This window comes from Ixodes scapularis, unplaced genomic scaffold (genome assembly GCF_016920785.2).
Source record: "Ixodes scapularis isolate PalLabHiFi unplaced genomic scaffold, ASM1692078v2 PGA_scaffold1__304_contigs__length_218370807, whole genome shotgun sequence".
In the NCBI taxonomy this organism is placed as follows: domain Eukaryota; kingdom Metazoa; phylum Arthropoda; class Arachnida; order Ixodida; family Ixodidae; genus Ixodes; species Ixodes scapularis.
In genome coordinates this window covers 158175753-158194546 of record NW_024609846.1, presented here as the reverse complement: position 1 = coordinate 158194546, position 18794 = coordinate 158175753, and the positions used below count along the sequence as shown (strand labels likewise).

General features: G+C 46.2%; 1 protein-coding gene across 1 annotated transcript; it reads right to left on the bottom strand.

The window, feature by feature from the left end:
• Window positions 1-7340: 7340 nt before the first annotated feature.
• LOC8027381 lies at window positions 7341-14762 on the bottom strand. The gene is made up of 6 exons (XM_029969216.4): window positions 14560-14762; window positions 13476-13525; window positions 13337-13378; window positions 12582-12611; window positions 9270-9332; window positions 7341-7891 (listed from the first exon to the last, which is right to left on the bottom strand). The coding sequence occupies exons 1-6, from the start codon at window positions 14669-14671 to the stop codon at window positions 7844-7846; spliced, it is 345 nt and encodes a 114-aa protein (XP_029825076.1). The 5' UTR covers window positions 14672-14762; the 3' UTR covers window positions 7341-7843.
• Window positions 14763-18794: the final 4032 nt, after the last annotated feature.

Sequence of the window (18794 nt, the reverse complement as noted above, 5' to 3'; positions counted from 1 at the left end):
CAACGGTGCACAAAATCGTAACGCGATAGGTTAAGAAACCGAATTTTGCGGTCGATTTAAAAAGCCTGGCCGCTCCTTGAATCACCCAGTACATGATTTTTAAACGTAGGAATGCTGCGAACGACGTTCACATACCGTTTTGCAAGTTGTGCTGTCTCCTCTCCGAAGTCAAGGTGTAAAGACTTGAACGGGAAAATTTGACTGAGGTGAGTCTGGTTGGGTGGAATAATTAAAATTGGAAGACCAAGCCTTAATTGGGAACCCTACGTTTCGCTGTCTACTCTGCTCTCCTGGGGCCTCCACCAATCAGACGCCAATGCGTCACTTTCGTGACCTTTTAAAACGAACATGTAAATGACTGACCTAGGTTTCCTGGGGTGAGTGTTGCGATGACCAATAAAGAGCAGTGCTTTTGTTTTTTCTGACCAGGTATTTTGAACGTTTATACAAGGAAAAATGACAGGTAGGTCTGATACTCCTCCAAACACAAATTTATTTTTAACCACATCTGCCTGTAACTACTGTTAAATCAACTGGTTTCTAACAACCCTCATTATATAAAGCGATCGTAAAAAGAAAAATGGTTTTTCGAATAGCTGTCTTGAAATGCCGTTACATTGACTTTACCTTTACTACGACTTCACCTTTACCTGTTTAGACTGTGATGATTGATCGTCGGTTTATCTCTTTATGTACATAATTTGAAGGCTAACATACAAACTGTTTGTACTACCGTATCTGTTCACTGATACCCCTCAACAACCGCATCATTACATGTGCTGTTTGTAACTTTTTCGTATCAATTGAACTGTAGAGTTATAACAAACAGTTGACTGCTTGAAATAACTCTTGTTTGATTAAACTAACTGCGATCGCCGTCTAGTGGCGCGCACTTCACTGTTAAACTAGAGTGCCTTCATACACATGCGCGCGTTTGCTTGAGTGGTGACATCTCAGCCATTTTTCCGCCCAATCGTTTTTTTTTATGCATTTTGAAGTGCGCGCAATCCGGTGTCACTCAGCTCGAGCGCGTAGCTTTGGCTTATGCATAGACGCCATCTTACCGCCCAAGCCACGCACCGAGTGCGCGAGAGCGTCACGCGCTGGCACATTCCGGACAACAATGGATGTCTTCACCCTGAGACAGACAGACATCTAGGCACCCTATGTTAAACGAAGGCGCAATGCAAGCAGACGCGAGAAGCCAATAAACAAAATACCACTGAAGCCGTCATCTTTAAAAACGAAACAACAAAAACAAAACATAAAAAAGTGGTTAGTTACTCCATCCGTTGTGAGAGGGCGCTTTTAGGAGTGTAAGTAATTATTTGAGAAACTCTGGCTCTTTAAATTGTTTGGTTGTTCAATATAATTTACATTGTGTGAATAATACATTATGAGTTTAGTTGTACAATGTATTTTTATTGACACGAGGCCCTTGATCACGTAGTTTGCGATTACCACAGTGGGCAGACCGTGTATGACAAACTGTGCTAAATACCTGCCCCAATCTTCCACAACAGTAAGGGCTTCGCTGGCGCTGCTCATTGGTGGCGATGCGGCGGACGCCAACAGCTTTAGCTCCATTGGGGCGAACCCCCATCAGTTAACTGAGGTAGGCCGGCTCAGTTAAACTCGATGATCGTTAGCGGGACAGTTGGCGCCGCCGTGAAGCTCCGACCGATCGCAATTAAATCAAGTGTAGTTGGCTTGATGACAGTTAAGGGCGCTAGTGTAAATAGGATATAACACTTTTTGTTATATTTAATACACCCCAAAACTTCAGTTCGACGTATACAGCGTACTGACGTTGAACTGACGGCCCAAAATTTCACGAAGGGCTTAATAACAATGCGATATTGTCACGAATGACAATTGATGAGGCGACGAATGACTGAAGAAAACTAAACGTTTAATGGCACGAACATGTGTCCTAAACAAAATAGAAGAAGGCTAGCGTCGCAGGCATCGATGTCGGCGAAAAAGCAGGGATCGAGCGCTGGGGCGAGATTGACTCCGTTCCTACCTCGTTCGTTCCGTAAGTATGCAAGAGGAAGCTAAACGACTCCCCAGCGTTCTAGAATCTTCTACTTGCATAAAAAAGAATAGAAAAAAAAAACGACAAGGTGGCGGGATTCGAATTCCGGCCATCACTGTGGGAGTCATGTGCGCTGCCTACTTGGCTAGCTGCGCATGCGGCATTACTCCTTTTTTGACGAAATGCGCCGCAAGACATGGACAGAGTAAGGGCGACAACACGTCTTTGTCTTGCGGCGCATTTTTTCAAAAGAAATCGTGTACCAACTGGCCCATCTGTCACTATTGAGGGATTACTCCATTTGTGTCGAACGACGTTAACCACCTCGGGTCATGGTCAGCGTCATGATATTTGCATTCCGCCGGGCAGCACTTCGTAGTCGAGTTCCCTGAGGCGACGAAATACCTTGTACTGTTCGAAGTACCGTTTCAACAGTTCCTCGCTGAGGCCAAGGCGACGAATGGGTGTCCAAACCCGCACCTTGTCTCCGGGCTGGAAGTGAACGTCTCTACGACGAAGGTGCGGCCTGCGTTGATGCGTTGCTGGTCTTGAATCCGGAGTCAGACGACCTGACAGACTTCTTCGGCCCGTTGAGCAACCACCATGAGCGTCGTTGTTTCCATCGTCAGCTTGCACGTGAGGTAGCATCGCGTCGAGCATGGTCGTTACCTTCCGATCATGTACCAGCTGAAAAGGTGCAACTTCAGGGGTCTCTTGAACCGCCGTGTTGTAGGCAAGCGTGACGTACGGTCCTCATCCCACGTCTTGTGCTCCACGTCGACGTACATACGGAGATAATGTCGGTGATGGGTTTGCTTAGCTGTTTTGTCAGCCCGTTCGTCTGCGGATGGTACGCCGTCGTTCGACGATGCCTGGTGTGACTGAGCCGGTGGATCTATTGAGTTAGCGGTGCCAAAAACGACGACAATCGGCCTGTGATCAGTACTTCGGGGGCACTGTGCCTGTGAACGATCAATTCAACGAAGAACTTTGCGTCTTCCACTGCAGTTCCCGACAGGGATTTGGTCTCGGCCTACCGTGTGAGGTAGTTGGTCGCAACGATGATCCACCGGTTTCGTTGTGTCGATAGTTTGATGTCAATGTTGTGCCGATGGTGTGAAATAGCAAGCTTTGGGGAGGTGTTCGGCTGCAGGAGTCCTGCCGGTTTCGTCTGCGGTTTCTTGCGTCGTTGGCACTCATGGCACGGCCTCGCGGAATTGTGGATAGTCTTAGAGAGCATAGGCCAGTAGTTATTTTTGGCGAATTCTGGCCAGCGTCCTACTGTTGCCGAGGTGTCCAGCTGTCGGGTCATTGAGGCATGCTTGAAAGACCTTTCCACTGAGATTTTTTAAAAGAACCATAGGCAGTGCTGATTCTGGCCCCGAAGTCGCACGCGGGCAAGCAAGGACACAAGGGAGTGCATTGCCATTACCTTCCATGTGCTCAATCACTGCAAGAAATTCCACGTTGTTCCGCTGAAGTGTTGCCATGTCCTGGACATTGAGTGCGCCGATAAATACATCGTCTTCATTGTCCTTGGTAGACGTAGAGTCTGACTCGACGGTTGCTCTCAAGAGACAATCGGCGTCAATGTGCCATGAGGTCGGACTTGTAAACGACGGTCATGTCCAGTTCCTGCAGTCGGAGACTCCAGCGTTGCTAGGCGTCCTGAGGGGTCCTTTAAGTTTGCGAGCCAGCAGAGCGAGTGGTGGTCTGTGACCACGCGGAAGGGGCTTTCATACAGACAGGGACGGAACTTCGTTATAGCCTAGACGACAGCAAAACACTCTCTTTCTGTCGTTGAGTAGCTGCCCTCCGCCTTAGACTGTGTCCGACTTTCGTACGGGGTGATTTGCTCAGTGCCTTCCTGCCGTTGAACCATATCATTCTTAAGAAGAGGGTGTATAGTATATACTCCATAAAGGGAGGAATAATCTTGTCCTTTATGTTCCTTTAGAAACGAAGCAACGTACGTCTCTACAAACGGGGGAGCAGAGCTCCTCCCTCGTCTCCGTAGCGATATGGAGGCTCCAAATCGAGTGAATCGAGCTCAGTAGGGCTTAATAAGGACGCCAGGACGCTACGCATAGCGTCTTTTTTTATGCGGAACGCTGCCGCAATTTAACCGAAAATAGCTTAGTTTTCGGACTGGCAATTACCTCGCACCAGTGGCGGCCCACCAGGCTTGCTAAACAGCTATTGCGAGAAACACAGTCAACCGCTTCGCACACATAAAAAAAAAAAGAAAAAAAAAGGGGGGGATCAGTGGACGAGTGGGCTAGCGCACACCAGCTCGGAAAACGTGGATCGAGAGCTCATGTTGGATCTAGGGTTTAGTCTCCATTCCTGCCTGTTTCAATGTGGATGAGCATTGTATACCGGTTCGCGAACGTGTATTACTTCTGTGTGATGTACGTTAAAGACTCCAAGCTAGCGGTTGTACTGCACTGGCTATGTTTCTCATCAACGGCTGAGACAGGTCGTCCGTTGAGGCAGACTAAGTGCAGGCTGTACAAAGATACCCACACCTCAATTTTTTTCCCATCTAAACAAGTCAATTATTGGAGCAAGGGCTCTAATAATGGAAACGTAACACGAGCTTTTCATCAACTATATTGCCGAAGCCGGCTCCCCGCGCCGGTAAAAAAAATGCGCTTTGAACGCTGTCACTGAGTGTTCTCGTTTACAAGGGTGGCACCCAGTTGGTCGAAGGGCAGTTTACCGAACGCCGACTTTTCATGAAAAGACCCTTTAGCAAATAGTAGGCCGCCACGAAGCAGCATTTACGGGAGGGCCAAGTGGTTTAAAATTGTTATAATAAGCCGCCGCAGACTGCCACCGCGATGCGGCGTAAGCGCAGCGCAGAGAGAGGGGGGGGGGGGTTATTACGCGCCCCCGTTATTCGCTAATACGTCGATCCGCTCAAATGGCGCTGTTCGCTAGAGCGTCATTCGCTCATGTGATATGTACCCTCGTTTTCAACAATTTAACGTTAGACGGAAACAAACCAAACCCGGCCACTGCCCACACATCACTTTTGCAATACCCCGCGGCACATTTCCTTCGTTAGCACCGCACGCCAAAAGAGTGGTAAACCGTTCGCGAAACCAAAGTCGTTACCGAAAGAGCGAATTCAAAGCAGCACTTGAATCATTGCACGTTCCAAAGAATTTCGCGAAGTGTGAAAGGTTATATCGCTAGCCACCACATGGTATGCACAGGCAGACTAATTGCAAAATCCTAAGCTAGGTGGCGCTAAGTACCGCGCGTTTTATCGGCCACAAAAAAGTTGTTTTTGTGGGCGATTTTTAGCGCCTTTTTACACGAGGTAAAAAGGCGCTAAAAAGCCAGACAAAACAACTTTGGTTAAAACAGCTGCGGTACATGGGTACCAATGAACCTCTAAGTATGTATGAACCTTGGTGCAAGGCTCAAAGAACAACGTTGTTTTGTGCGCCTTGCTTTGTGCTTGATAACGTTCACACACTAGCCCAATTATAAGTTCAGGTTCTTCTACTCTAAATCAGTGGTTCTCAACCATCGATGTTTCGCGGACCCCTCGTGGATCGTCGGAGATGATGGAGAACCCCGTTCGTGGTGAAGGGAGGGAAAAGGTATAGTTTAAATGTAGTAATGATTTAATAAATTGATATGACTAAGGGCTAGTGTGAAATTGAATTCTCTTGTTGACACACACACAGGAAAACTAGTCCAAAAGCTGGAACTTTTCTTCTCGTTCTGAAAAAACACGACTTTTATTGCCGGGCTTTTCTGATGAGGCAGGGCTTCGTGGCTGCTTCAAATGCATGTCTTTGTGTGTGTATGTGTGTGTGTGTGGGGGGGGGGGGGGGGGGGCAGGCAACGTTTTAGAATTAACTCGGTTTCTTCTTCATGGGCGACTGTAACCGCCAAAGAGCAGCTTCCTTTTTTTCTGAGAGCGGGTATATATGACCCATTAACCGCAGCAGTTTTTTTGCTTTAGCTCTCCACGAGCGATGCTGTATGACGCACGCCTATGACAACTTCAAATCAACCATTTCCGGTTCTCTCTTCCTCTCTCTCTCCGCGTGCCTCTGTAAGTGAGTGAGTAAATGAGTGCACTCTCACTCATACACACAACGTTTGTATATTAGGTAAATATATGTAAATAGTGTCCAAGTATCAAAGCGTGAATCGACGTATCTTCTTGCAAGGTAAATAAATCCGACTAAAAAAATAATTAGTGCTTATAAACCAAAGCCGATTTATTTATATAAAAATTAAAAAAAAAATGTTTTTCCAGATCATAGCTTGTTTACCGTGGCGAAGCAAAGGTGCTACAAACAAATTTTATGTGAATTAACGTAGGCTCTTATCCTGGTCATGACAAACATTCGTGAGATACTTTTACATTTTTACGAGGTACAACGCTTTCTTAACCTTACAGACACGTTTCCATTGATTATCGCCCACTCGAAAAGTGCCGAGTCACTTGGACGGATGCACGCTGTTAGATATTCCGCTGAAGAGAGCTAGTGCGCATGCGCAGAATGCGTTCCCTAGCTTTCCAAAGAAAGACAGCAGCGCGAAATGTTTACCGTGGTGCAAATATACGAGGTTGGCACGAGCCACTCGTTCAAGATGCGAGAACCAATCGAATCAACGTTTAAAACATTTAGCCGCTGTTATACAATGCAATAGCCGTAGAGCCTTTAAGATACTGAACCGAGATCTGGATTTCGCAGAATAAGGCCGCAGAAGCATTGAACGGGACGCTACGAACTCCAAAAACATCACTCATACATCTATATATTAAACAGATGGCCTTACTTTTGGAAAGGAAGGGCGCGAACAAGCGAGGGCTGTGACGTCATTGTCCTCCTGGAACATTCGAGAACGAGGAGAAGCGGCCTCGATTCTTTCTTCCTCGCTTCGGCTCACCAGTTCGACGGGACGAAGCGAAGAGGAGAAGGAATGAGAATCGTAACGTGACTTGTCTCGTCGGCCTCGTCGGCAGTTTTCAATCCCGCATTTCTTTCTAAAAGTACGGCGATCCGTTTAAGATATCGCTGTATGAGTGGTGTTTTTGTGTATTTTGCAGCGTCTCGCCTATTCGTGCAGCTTGTTTTTTGAGCTCGAAATTTCGGTTCAGTATTCCTTTAACAACGACAAAAATATACAAACAAATAAATATACCTGGAATATATCTGTTTCATTCAATAAATACCCTCAAAAAATTTCCGTCCTAAAAAGAAAAAAAAAGCATTCATGCAACCAGACAACCAACCAAAGATTAAAAAAAAAAAAAAAGCAGCCAGTCAAATGAATATACAAATGTATAAATATTTATTTGATGAAACTGCGTAAAGACCAAAGCCATGGATACCCTCTTTAATGCCTCATTCGTTGGGGCTCTCACGCTGGGGGCGAAACCACTCATTCTTAGCTAGTCGAGACCTGCATGGCGGGATGGTAACACGGCCTACCAAGGAATGAATATACTATATAGGTACCTTAACTTTGTGTGAGGATACGTCACATTCGGGGAGTCCTCTACCAAAAACCCGTTTAGATATCGCGGACGCGTTGCACCTGTGTTGAACACATACAACAACAAACACTAATACGTAACCAGCTTACTTCTATCCTCAAACTCATTAATATGAAAGCAAAATGACAACTTTATACGTTGCCCAAACGACATACAAATCTCTTTCGAGTATACTATGGCACTAATATAACTATCCGGTTTATTTGTTCCTTATTTTCCCCAGGCTGCAGAAACCTTGTGTCCTGCGAACCAGCGTATGGTAGCGGTGGCCACCCCTAACGCTGAAGTCCGAGAATCTTCAGGAGTTCCCCTGCCACGCATGCCTGTAAGAGTGAAAAGTGGCATCACGGTCCTTTCAATTTCACAATTTTTCTCTCGGCGAAATAATGGCCTAATCATAAAGGAGATGACATATATTGTTATCGACTGAGAGGGGGTGACGTTTACAAGAGGAGGAGGCTATCGCGATAGAGTTAGGAGCTGTTTTTACTTGACGGTGTATACGATAAACTTAGACTGAAATAAATGAGAGTGAAGTGACGGGGGAGGTGGTGAATTGACAATAAAGTAAAACACGAATAGAGAATTGAAAAAAAAATGAGCGAAACAAGCAAATGGTTTGAGTTAGAACCCTGTGCATTTTGTCTTATTTCTATGTTCCCTGGTCTCGGGTGGTATTGTTCATACAGTGTTTCTCAGTATGCCGGTCAAGTCGTTGCTGCAAAGAGTACGCATCTCATAGCGGTTCATAGTGATATCAAGAACGTTTGTAATTAAAATCATACCTACTAATAAAAACTAATAACTAAAAAGTAACGAATAAACTAATTTTACCAAACGTTATTAAATTTCCTGAATATCTCAGTTGATAAATATCAATGCGACATTTTTTTGTTTCAGCGATGCCTACTTTTTGCAGAAATAACTTGGCCAAGGTACCTTGAAGTCTACATAATATACCAAGGAATACTATGTGAGACTGCGAGCGTTTCGTACAAGTGACACTTGATAATTTCTGCACACAAACAAAAGGTTTTTTTTTTCTTTTTGCTTTGCGTGGTGTTATATATTGATTGAAATTTATTGTGCACATAAGCGAAAAAAATAATCCGTTATATTAGTGAAGAGTTAGACGAGATGGAATAAAATTTCGGGTTGCGTGTAGGATGAACAGAGTTCATGGAGCACCCATAGTAAATAGGCATACAATCTGCTGGGGGAGTGCGGGGACAATGAAAAATGCGGCAATCTGACACTTATACAGTTAAAGCTATATTTTCAACCTAAAAAAGGCCAATGGCGAAAAATTATTATTGTGCAGATGTCATGTAATTGAAGGTTTGGTTTCATATTAAGGTCCCAGGGTTACCTAAAATATTCGTGACACATACGCTCACGCATCCAACAATCTCTGCGTTGAATCCAAATGCAAACCCCTTAAATTTAAAGTTGCGTTATTATAGTAGTCGATGCAACAATGGTTATTTCTCAATAATATTTAAATATCATTCGATACTAATAAATATTATTTATATTAAATTTTCAATATTAAATATTATTCAATATTATCATTATAATACTATTTTTTAAATAATAAATAATGTTAAGTATTACCATATCAATATAACATTTTGAATATTAAGCATTATTAAATATTATCACTACTATTTAAGTTGCCTAAGCTCAGTAAAATGCACTTACAATGACTGTGGCGACTTTCGGTTTGAGGGAATTCGCCACGGCTTCGTTGGGTGCCACTTGCTCCTGTGGCGAGAAGGACAGGTTAGCCGCGATTCAGATGCCGTAAAAACAAACGACCATTTTTGCGCGTCATTTATTTGTTCCCTTCCGGGTAAAGGACACGCTTCTCTTCACACATTCGACATAATGCCACTGTGCCCACTTTTATCCTACAGAGTACGCGAAGTACCGGTGGTTGTGCAACCCAGCCAGTGACGCCAAGAAGCTCATTAGGCGACGCTCACACTGCTAATACATCATATATATATATATATATATATATAAAGACAGTCTGCATACACTGTACGAGGCGAGTTGTCTTCTATGTATTCGGGTCACAGTGGGCATACAAAGACTGTCTGCAGATATTTGCGAAGCATACACATGAATGAAGCATGTGTATGCTTTAAACATTCTAGGGTCCTGTCGGCAGATAATTATTTTCATCATGTTTTCACTGACCTCCGAGTTTTTTGTATGATGCATGAGTAGGGTGACCCCGGCTTTAGATATATAATCGTGGCCTTTGCCGCGATCGAGAGCGTTAACACAGCGCAGCTCGGGGCACGTGGAGCAAAAGCTCGCGCAGTATAACCGAGACCTCCTGGGCTCAAACTCTCACCTCTGCCTTTAATCGGAAAGAGCGTGCGTGCCGGCGTGCGGCCGCGTATCACTAATGCGTGGTGTGCACTAAAGGGGCCATGAAACAAATTTTTTTACATTCGTTAAGCACAACTCAAAATCACTCTCTAACGTTATTTACCGAATAAACTTGCCTTAATTTATCTTTTAGGGAAGGACTGTGGCGTCGTTCATCCCCTCAACTCGGAGCCAGAAAAAGCGGCCACGTGGCCCGGTGCCTCTCCTATGCCGCCAACGTCAATCATAGCGATGCGCTGGGGTTGGCAACCTAGAAAACGCGCGCTGAGCTTCGGGCATTGTTAGAGTTCGGCTATCCTCATCACCGCAGTGGTTGGGAGACACGAGCAACTACCCGAGTGTTCGCCGAGACATTCATTGTTACCAGCTTGAACTCGAGTGCCCACGCAAGTCGCGCGTCCAATCCATGAGCCGCGCTCGACAATTGTTAGGCGGGTGGTTTCGGTCCCACAATTACGTCATCAAGCTTTGCGAAGGCAAGACTGAAAGAAATAGTTGCCTCTTATCCTCGCAATTTTACCGCGACAAAGAAGCTTCTGAATCAGGGACGGTTTGTGCGAGTATGCTTGGGCCAGAAGGGCCAGTACGCCTCTGCAAAGTGATGAACGTTCCAACCCGATATCGTTTCGTGACCCCTTTAAAGACCCCAGGCTAGCAGGGTTACTGCACTGCCAAAATATCTAGTCTACAACAGAGACAACAGCCGCCCACTGAGGCCTGACTGACTACCCGCACAACACAATACAGATCAGGGCTTGCAATTTCACATTAGACCGCTTTCGCCTCGGATTTTTTACTGTGGGATAAAGTCACCGGAAGAAAAAGTACATACAAATACTGCGCAACGTTGCCACATGAATCAAACAACAGAAGGCGAACCGACGGAGCGCTCTCCAATACATAGAGCTCAATGGAGCCAGCGACCGAAAACGAGCGAAGTCCCGTTTTCGGCCGTTTCCATTTTACCATTAAAATTTTTTCAGAAAATCCCTCGTAACTTTCGAATGAGATAAGAGTTAGTTCTGAAACGTTGGCATCTGCTTCAGCCCGCTAGTGCTACCTTTGAACGGAGAATGAGCGTTGGGCGATGACTAGGTTATTTTTGCGGGAAAAAACAACGACAACAACAAGAACAAGAAAACACTGCGCTATTACTTTTGGGACACCCTGTACAGATATAGTCACTAAGACCTTCAAAAAAATCAAAGCTTGTAGCTTCTTATGTTCGCTCTTCTTTCTTCGCGAGTCGTCTTTCGGCCTTCTTATTGGCTCATGCCTCAATCTCCTTGGCTGCGTGACGATACTAAGGTTTATGGGAATACGCCGCACCGTACATTTCTTAAGCTAGTCAGTGCAACACCTTCTAGATAAGAGAAAGTCTAAGTGCTTCCCTCCGTCACGAAAGAAGGCCACTGTTGGCCACAGATTGGACACGACTACGGCGTCGGCGTTCGGCTGGGACTCGGGCTCTCAGTGATTGGACACGTGTTCCGGCCGAACACTGACGCAGCGCTCGAGTCTATTCTCAGGCCTACGATGGCCTAGTTGTTTAGTGACGCAGGAAACCACCGAGACTTTCTTATCTGTAGGAGGTGTTGGTCAGTGACTATAGTTATTTCGTACTTTTACTGAATCAATACCACTTTTACGGCGCATGCATAAAAAATAATAATTTGCCGAGAATAATGAATTTTTAAGCCGCAATAATACTGATCATACGTCGTACAAAAGACAGGGTGTTCGCTGTAGACACGATGATAGCATTATCAGCGAACACTCTTCAAGGATGTTCGAAGTATATTTGCTTCGTACATGTGTATACCGTGCTTCCAACATATATGCGGACAGTCTTTTTTATAACCAATGTGACGGGATAATATTACACAAGGAAGAAGCGTGCCTCAGGTAGTGTCTGCAGACTGCCTTTTGTGTGATGGAATCGTAAGGGTGTTTCAAGTAACGAGACACGATCTAAAATGGGCCGCAAAAATCGGCGCCTGCTCGTAGCAATCTACACTTTTCGTCACAGGTGTATTTCACAGGTCGGTTTTATCTTGTAAAAAAAAACAAAAAAACTGCCTTTCTGTAAAAAAAAAAAAAGACGGGGGCCAAGAATGTTGTTAGGGTCAACGGCGGACGGGCGACGCAGACGGCCGAGTCGAGTGGCTGGGCGCGTTTGATGCACATATTGATAGATGGCGCCGGGAACAGCGTCGGGAGGTGTGGCCGACCATCGAAAGAAAGCAGACGGCATGCAGACGAAATACGTCGGCATCAAGATTATGTTCATTTTAATAGACCATTGTCGTCGCGAGCGCCATCTATTAATACGTGCGCAAAACGCGCCCCGTTACTCGACTCGGTCGTCTGCGTCGCCGTCCGCCCATGACCCTGGCAAGTTCTTCGCTCCTATCTTTTACAGAAACTTCGTATTTTTGCCGATTAAAACCGACCTGCGAAATACACCTGAATAAAAGTTTAGATGATTGCTACGTGCGGGCGCCGAATTTACGGCCCATTTTAGATCGGGCCTTGTCATTTCAGACACCGAAAATTAGCAGTGCGACCACAGATTAATGGACATCTATTAAACAATCTTTTTTTTGGACTTACGATCAATCTCTCGAGGTCTTCCGCGCTTTCCTGAAAAAAAAATAAAATATATAAAAATTATTAATAACACAACATGACAAATGTAGGTTTTATCTAGTCATGCCTTCTCAGAACGGAGAGAAACGGGTAGTCGCTCATGCCCTTACAAGGTTCAACATCGCCCTACTTTCAAGATGTGCCCAAGGAGAACATGGTTGAGTGAAGCGACTGAACAAGCAGGGAAAACGTGCCTACTGTTCCACAGGTAACTCAGACAGCAAATAGTTATGATGATAAACAGGCGGAAGTTTTGTATAAAAGGCGTAATTCACACACCATGTGCCTGGAAGAAAGGCAATAAGGATAGAGCAGTGGCGTGGCTGACAATCGGCCGTCATGCTCTTTGTAAAAGTCTGCAAGTCCAACTCAAATTTTTGCCATCATGACGTCCTTCTTTGATTCCATTTTTTAAATGTTTTAATAATTTTCTTAGTAGGCACGCACTGTGTTTTAATTTTACAATGCAGCTTTTTGAAACTGAAAAGGGTTGCTCTCGATCATTAAAAAGTTCGCCGAGCGGCGGAAAGTGTGGTTGTCATGGCCACATATAGACGATTGCAAGCATGGCGCTTCGAGTTGTGCCCTATGAGTGCAAACACGTGCAGCCTGCGCCTTGCTTGTAATCGTCCATAGATATAGCGAGAAAGGCTTAGACGGGAGTCTACGTTAGCTTAATGATACAGTAATGCTTAAACACCTGTACCAGGCCGACTTACCATAGTCATGTCGTCGTCGTCCATGTCCATAAGCTTTTCAACCTAAAACATGTTTTAAGTTTTCTTTTGTTACGGTGGCACTTTTCTGATTGAGATTGGGGATTATGCTTATTCGCCATGACGTGCGCAATTTACTTACTGCAGCCGATTCTTCTTCCGTTAGGTTCAGGGGGTCAATGCAGGTGGTTTCTGAAAACAATTAAAACAAATCATAGCAATCTAAAATTCTTATTTTCCAGACTAAGCCATCTGAACAGCCCATACAGCTAAGTGAAGAACTACACTCTACAGTGACCTTATTTTACATCAAGATTTGACATTCGGCGTATGAATGCCATTGCAAGGTTCCATTATATGTTTTAGCGTTTGCTTGTTTTTCTTTACATTCATTCTTATTTATTATATCTTGAGGGCCCGGCATAACACGACGAGTGGTGCGTTACGGAACGTCTATGATATGCCCAATGAACAATTTGCGCACGCTCTTTTGTGCACTGTGCTGCATGCTCAACTTAAACACAAAAATAAAAATAACAAAGAACATGCAGGCGAGCTGGTGAACTTTGAGCAACTTAGAAATCCGAAACTTATAAACGAGAAAGGGGAAAACACACACAAGTCTCAATTAACCTGTGCGTGTTTGTCCCCTTTTTTGTTTCTAAGTCGGGTTTTGAAGTTGTTGAAAACAAACTAGCTTTGAAAACGACCTCCAGAAACGACTGCACATCGCCTGGCAAGTAGCGGTGCACTCGTGATAGTTTTAATGAGGTCATAACCCTCGAGTAGGGCTTCAGTTCTTGTGTTAACATTGTCAGGCAGCTTTGTTGCCACTGAGTTTGCATGACAATTGGAGCGGAGGGTTACCGCTTGCACTTTTTCCTGGCTAGTATGACTAAAAAACATTCGCGACATGTGCTCACCGCTGTACATATTCTCTACGCACGCAACATAGACGCCTAAAAGTATATCTATATAAAAGAAAGTTGAATATATACAAAGACGATGCTAAGATAAAGGTCTGGCCCGCAAATAGAAACTTATTCAAGGGCACTGAATGGGACGTTGCATACAGGTGAACGTCAAAGGAGCAGGTATTAACTTATTACTATGTTCACGCTTCTTGCTTCGTAATTTCGAGAGATGGGCAGCATCGAGCGTTCATATAATTATTATTCTTTTCTGAAATAAAGTTACAAATAAAAAAAAGAGTCATGAAAACTCACGAATTAAGTTCACAAACTGCTCCTCTTCAGATAACTCCCGACGCCTGAGAACCGACGACTCTGCAATCGCGAGCAGAGCGGCCAATGGAAGTAAAATGAGAGCGGTATTCATTGTTTCCGTCCAACCTGGCAAAAAACAGCAATATGAGATACACGAGTGCCTAGCCTTCCAGTACGAAATGCGGAGAGTGGCCAGGAGTGAGAAGCAGCGACATTTTATATAGCCAATGTAATTAGAATGGAGTCGTGTGCATTCTTATCTTTGCGAGCACAAGGGTGCCTCGACGGGATGTCAACAAGTTGGTACTGTATCGATTCGCTCGCTGCCAATTAGGACAGCTCGATAAAATTGGCAGTGGTGGCTGTGTCCTTGAAAGTGGTTCGTATCTCTAAGTGCATTTGGTGAAGCTTTAGGTTGCGCGTATTTTGTAGAGTCCCTGCCAGCCGGCGTCAATTTGAACGTTTTCAACTCAACATATATTTTTTTTGAAAAAGCAAAAGAAGCTGTGCCCAGAGCAGCAAGTAAATTTTCCAAATAATTAAGAAAACAATTTGATCGTTAACGAGATTAATTGTGCTCAGTTGCTGACTCATGCGACGCCGACGTCATTGCTCTCAGAGAGACATGGTTTTCTAACAAAGTGTCTGATAGCGAGCTGATTCATTGTAAAAAAAAAAAAAAAAAAACGTTTCATTACATTTCGCTGCGATAGGTGCGTCAGAAGTGGCGGTGGTGTTTTATTGGGGGTTGCTGACTCATTGGTTTCTCGCCCTGTCATTGTAGCCTGTGAACTAGAGAATGTTTGGGTTTGCGTTTCCTTTAAACATAAACAAACGATAATGGGTGTATGTTATCGACCACCCACTAGTAGTTGTTCATTTGTGAATTTGTTACATAATTGCATTAACGAAATCACCGTCCAATATCCAGGAGTGCCGATCATATTAATGGGCGATTTTAATTACCCCAACATTATCTGGTCTGATGTATGTTCTGTTTGAACCCCCTTCCCATCTGAAGCTAACTAATTTATTGAGCTCTGTTTTGATTTTACCTTTTCTCAACTTGTCTCAAAGCCCACTAGGGTTATAAACCTTTCATCAAACATACTCGATCTCGTATTAACAACGCATCCGAGCGTCATATGCCGCGAGCGCAGCTGCCTAAGTAGGCAGCGCGCTCGTGGCCTAACGATTATTGCGCGTGCCTTCCACGCCGAAAGCCAGGGTTCGATTCCTGGCCGCGGGTACGCATTTTTGTTGACTCTAATGTAGTGTTCTGGTAAATTCGGGAACCGTGTTGGGGGGCTGATTCGAGGTTAGAATGTTCTACACGCCAAAATTTTCATGCCGATTGTTCCAGAAGCCCACGCGTGTACAAAAGGGGCTCCGCGTCGCCAGCCGGACTCGGTCTCGCCCCAGCGCGCGATCCTGCGGTTTCGCCGACATCGACGCCCCTTCTGTTCCCTTTTTGTTTTGTTTGTTTTGGGCACAAGTTCGCCCCATTAAGCGTTTAGTTTCTTCAGTTATCATCGCCTCATCAATTGTCATTAGTGACATTTTGGCGGAGGTGCTGGGTAGTGCATGTCCTTCAAGCGTACCCCTACGAGGGCCTGCAGCGCAAGTCCGATTCCAAGCCCGTCGAGAAGACCGCTCTACGAGGAACGTGAAACTCGGGCCAGCCGCCGCATCCAGGGACAGGCTGCTGAATTGGGTTTGCTGCCGGCCAAGCTCAAGCCGAAGAAGGCGACGATGGCCAACGAGCCGCAGACCTCGGCCGCTTCAGCCGTCGTTTACCTGCCCGTCGTACCGCGGACGGCTGCTCCGTTCTACGGCGAGCAATACGAAGACGTCGAGGACTGGATTGACCAGTATGAACGCGTTGCCCGCCAAAATGGCTGGACCGACGAGCAGCGCCTGCACAACGTATATTTTTTCGCTTGAGGGGATCGCCAAGCCCTGGTACGAGAACCGTGAGTCCTTTTTGACGTCGTGGGACATTTTCAGGACCGATCTGAAGGCTACATTCATCAGCCACCACCGCCGAGAGAGAGCCAAGGACCTACTGCGAACCAGGACCCGGGGCCCCAACGAGAGCGTCACCGGCTTCGTAGATTACGTTCTGCGCCTGAGCGCCCGCGCCGACCCTCGGGCTACAGAAAAGAAGAAGCTACGAATCCTCATGCGAGGGGTGAGAGACGACATCTTTGGAGGCCTCGTCCGCAACCCGCCGGCAACCGTCGACGCCTTCGTCACCGAGGCAACAAACATCGAGCGCGCTTTCCAAGCGCGCGCTTCCCACTACCAGCGGCGTCCAAGCGTCACTGCAACCGCTCTGCGGGGTATTCACACGAGGGCGAAATCCCGGGGATTTCTCCCCGGCAAGCGCATCCCACGACGAAAACGTCAGGCTTTGCGATGTGCAAAAGCCTCGCGTTTTCATCTCGTGATGCGCGCGTGCCGGGGAGAAATCCTCGGGATTTCTCCCTCGTGTGAATACCCCTCGGCGAAAACGCTCCTGGTACGGACATCCGAGAAATTATCCGGGAGGTCGTCCGGAAGGGAATCCGCCAGTTGCTGCCAGCCGCAAGCCGTCCAGCGACACTCTCCATCACCGAGGCCGTGCGCGAGGAAGTACTACGGGCGGTCCATCCTAAAGTTCCCATCAACACGGCGACACCCCCCCCAGTCCCGCGTCCGTACATGCCGCACCTCCCCCCCTGAAGTGTACTTCCAGAGCCGCAGCATTCCCGACGCCAGGAAGATCGGGCGCACGTTCGTCCAGAACAAGTTGCGCCGAGAAAGACCGACGTCTGGAGGACGGCCTACCGACGCCCGCTGTGTTACCACTGCGGTGAAGCGGACCACATCTACCGACGATGCCCCTACCGCCAGCTAGGCTTACGAGGGTTTGAACCCAACGACCCTCGACCACGTCTCGGAGAGCGACCTCGGGACATCGAGGACTACCTCCGCCACTCTTCATCTCCTGAGTCAACTCCCCGCCGAGGATTCCGTTCACCGTCCTCACGACGCTCGCCATTGCCCTTCCGCCGGTCTCGCCGAGACAGCCTGTCACCCATCGCTTCCCGTATGGATAACTAGGCGCGGCAATGCCGGGAGGTGGTGTTGCCGAAGACGTACGATGCCAAGATCCTCCAAGATCGTCGGAGCACTCCCACTCTAACCGCTCATTCACACTGGAAGCGGATCCGCGTTCGCAAAGCGGTTGCGAATGCGGTTGTATAAAGATCCAGTACAATTGCACGCGCACTCGATGACATCAAGAGCGCGTGCAATTGTACCGAATCCTTATACAACCGCGTTCGCAACCGCTTTGCGAACGCAGATCCGCTTCCAGTGTGAATGAGCGGTAACCGCTCATTCACACTGGAAGCGGATTCGCGTTGGCAAAGCGGTTGCGAACGCGATTTTATAAAGATCCAGTACAATTGCACGCGCACTCGATGACATCAAGTGCGCGTGCAACTGTACTGGATCTTTAAAGAACCGCGTTTGCAACCGCTTTGCGAACGCGGATCCGCTTCCAATGTGAATGAGCGATAACGCCGCAACGCCCCGAAAAGGACGTTTCTGAAATCTGTGCTAGTTGGTATGAAGATATGTGGACAATAACAACGCACAAAGGACGAGGACAAAGGAGGAAACACACACATACAGAGAAATACAAAGTACGAAGGAATACACGCGTACATAGAGGACAAAAGAAAGGAACACACAACAACGCTTGTGTGTCATGCTCTCCTTTCCTTTGTATTCGTCCTTTGTGCGCTGTTATGTTTAACGAACCATTAAAAACTTCCTCTCTGGATATTTTTTTTTAAACTCAAGAACACTGTCAAAAGAAAAAAAAACAAAAAAACGGGATCTTGATACCGTGGTGTGCGACCGACGTGAGATATTGAATCTCTTAAATATAGCAATTTTTCCGGCCTCTAATTGGCATCGAAGTGGTGGCCGTTACCATCCTGTCCAAAGACGCCTGAAGCAAAAAGATAAGTACTGTTTTTCCGCCAATCCTGTTTTCTATTTCAGGCTGAGGGAATTAAGATATCTAAAGAGGGGTGCATTTAAGCGATTATAAAAAAGCCTCCATCTCAGTGCTTCTACCAGGCGTGGCCATCTGAGTTATACAGCTGTTTCGAAAAACTCTACTTATCCAGACGCTAGAAAATGAAAATAACTTTAAGTATCCTCATCCTTTTGGCCCTAGC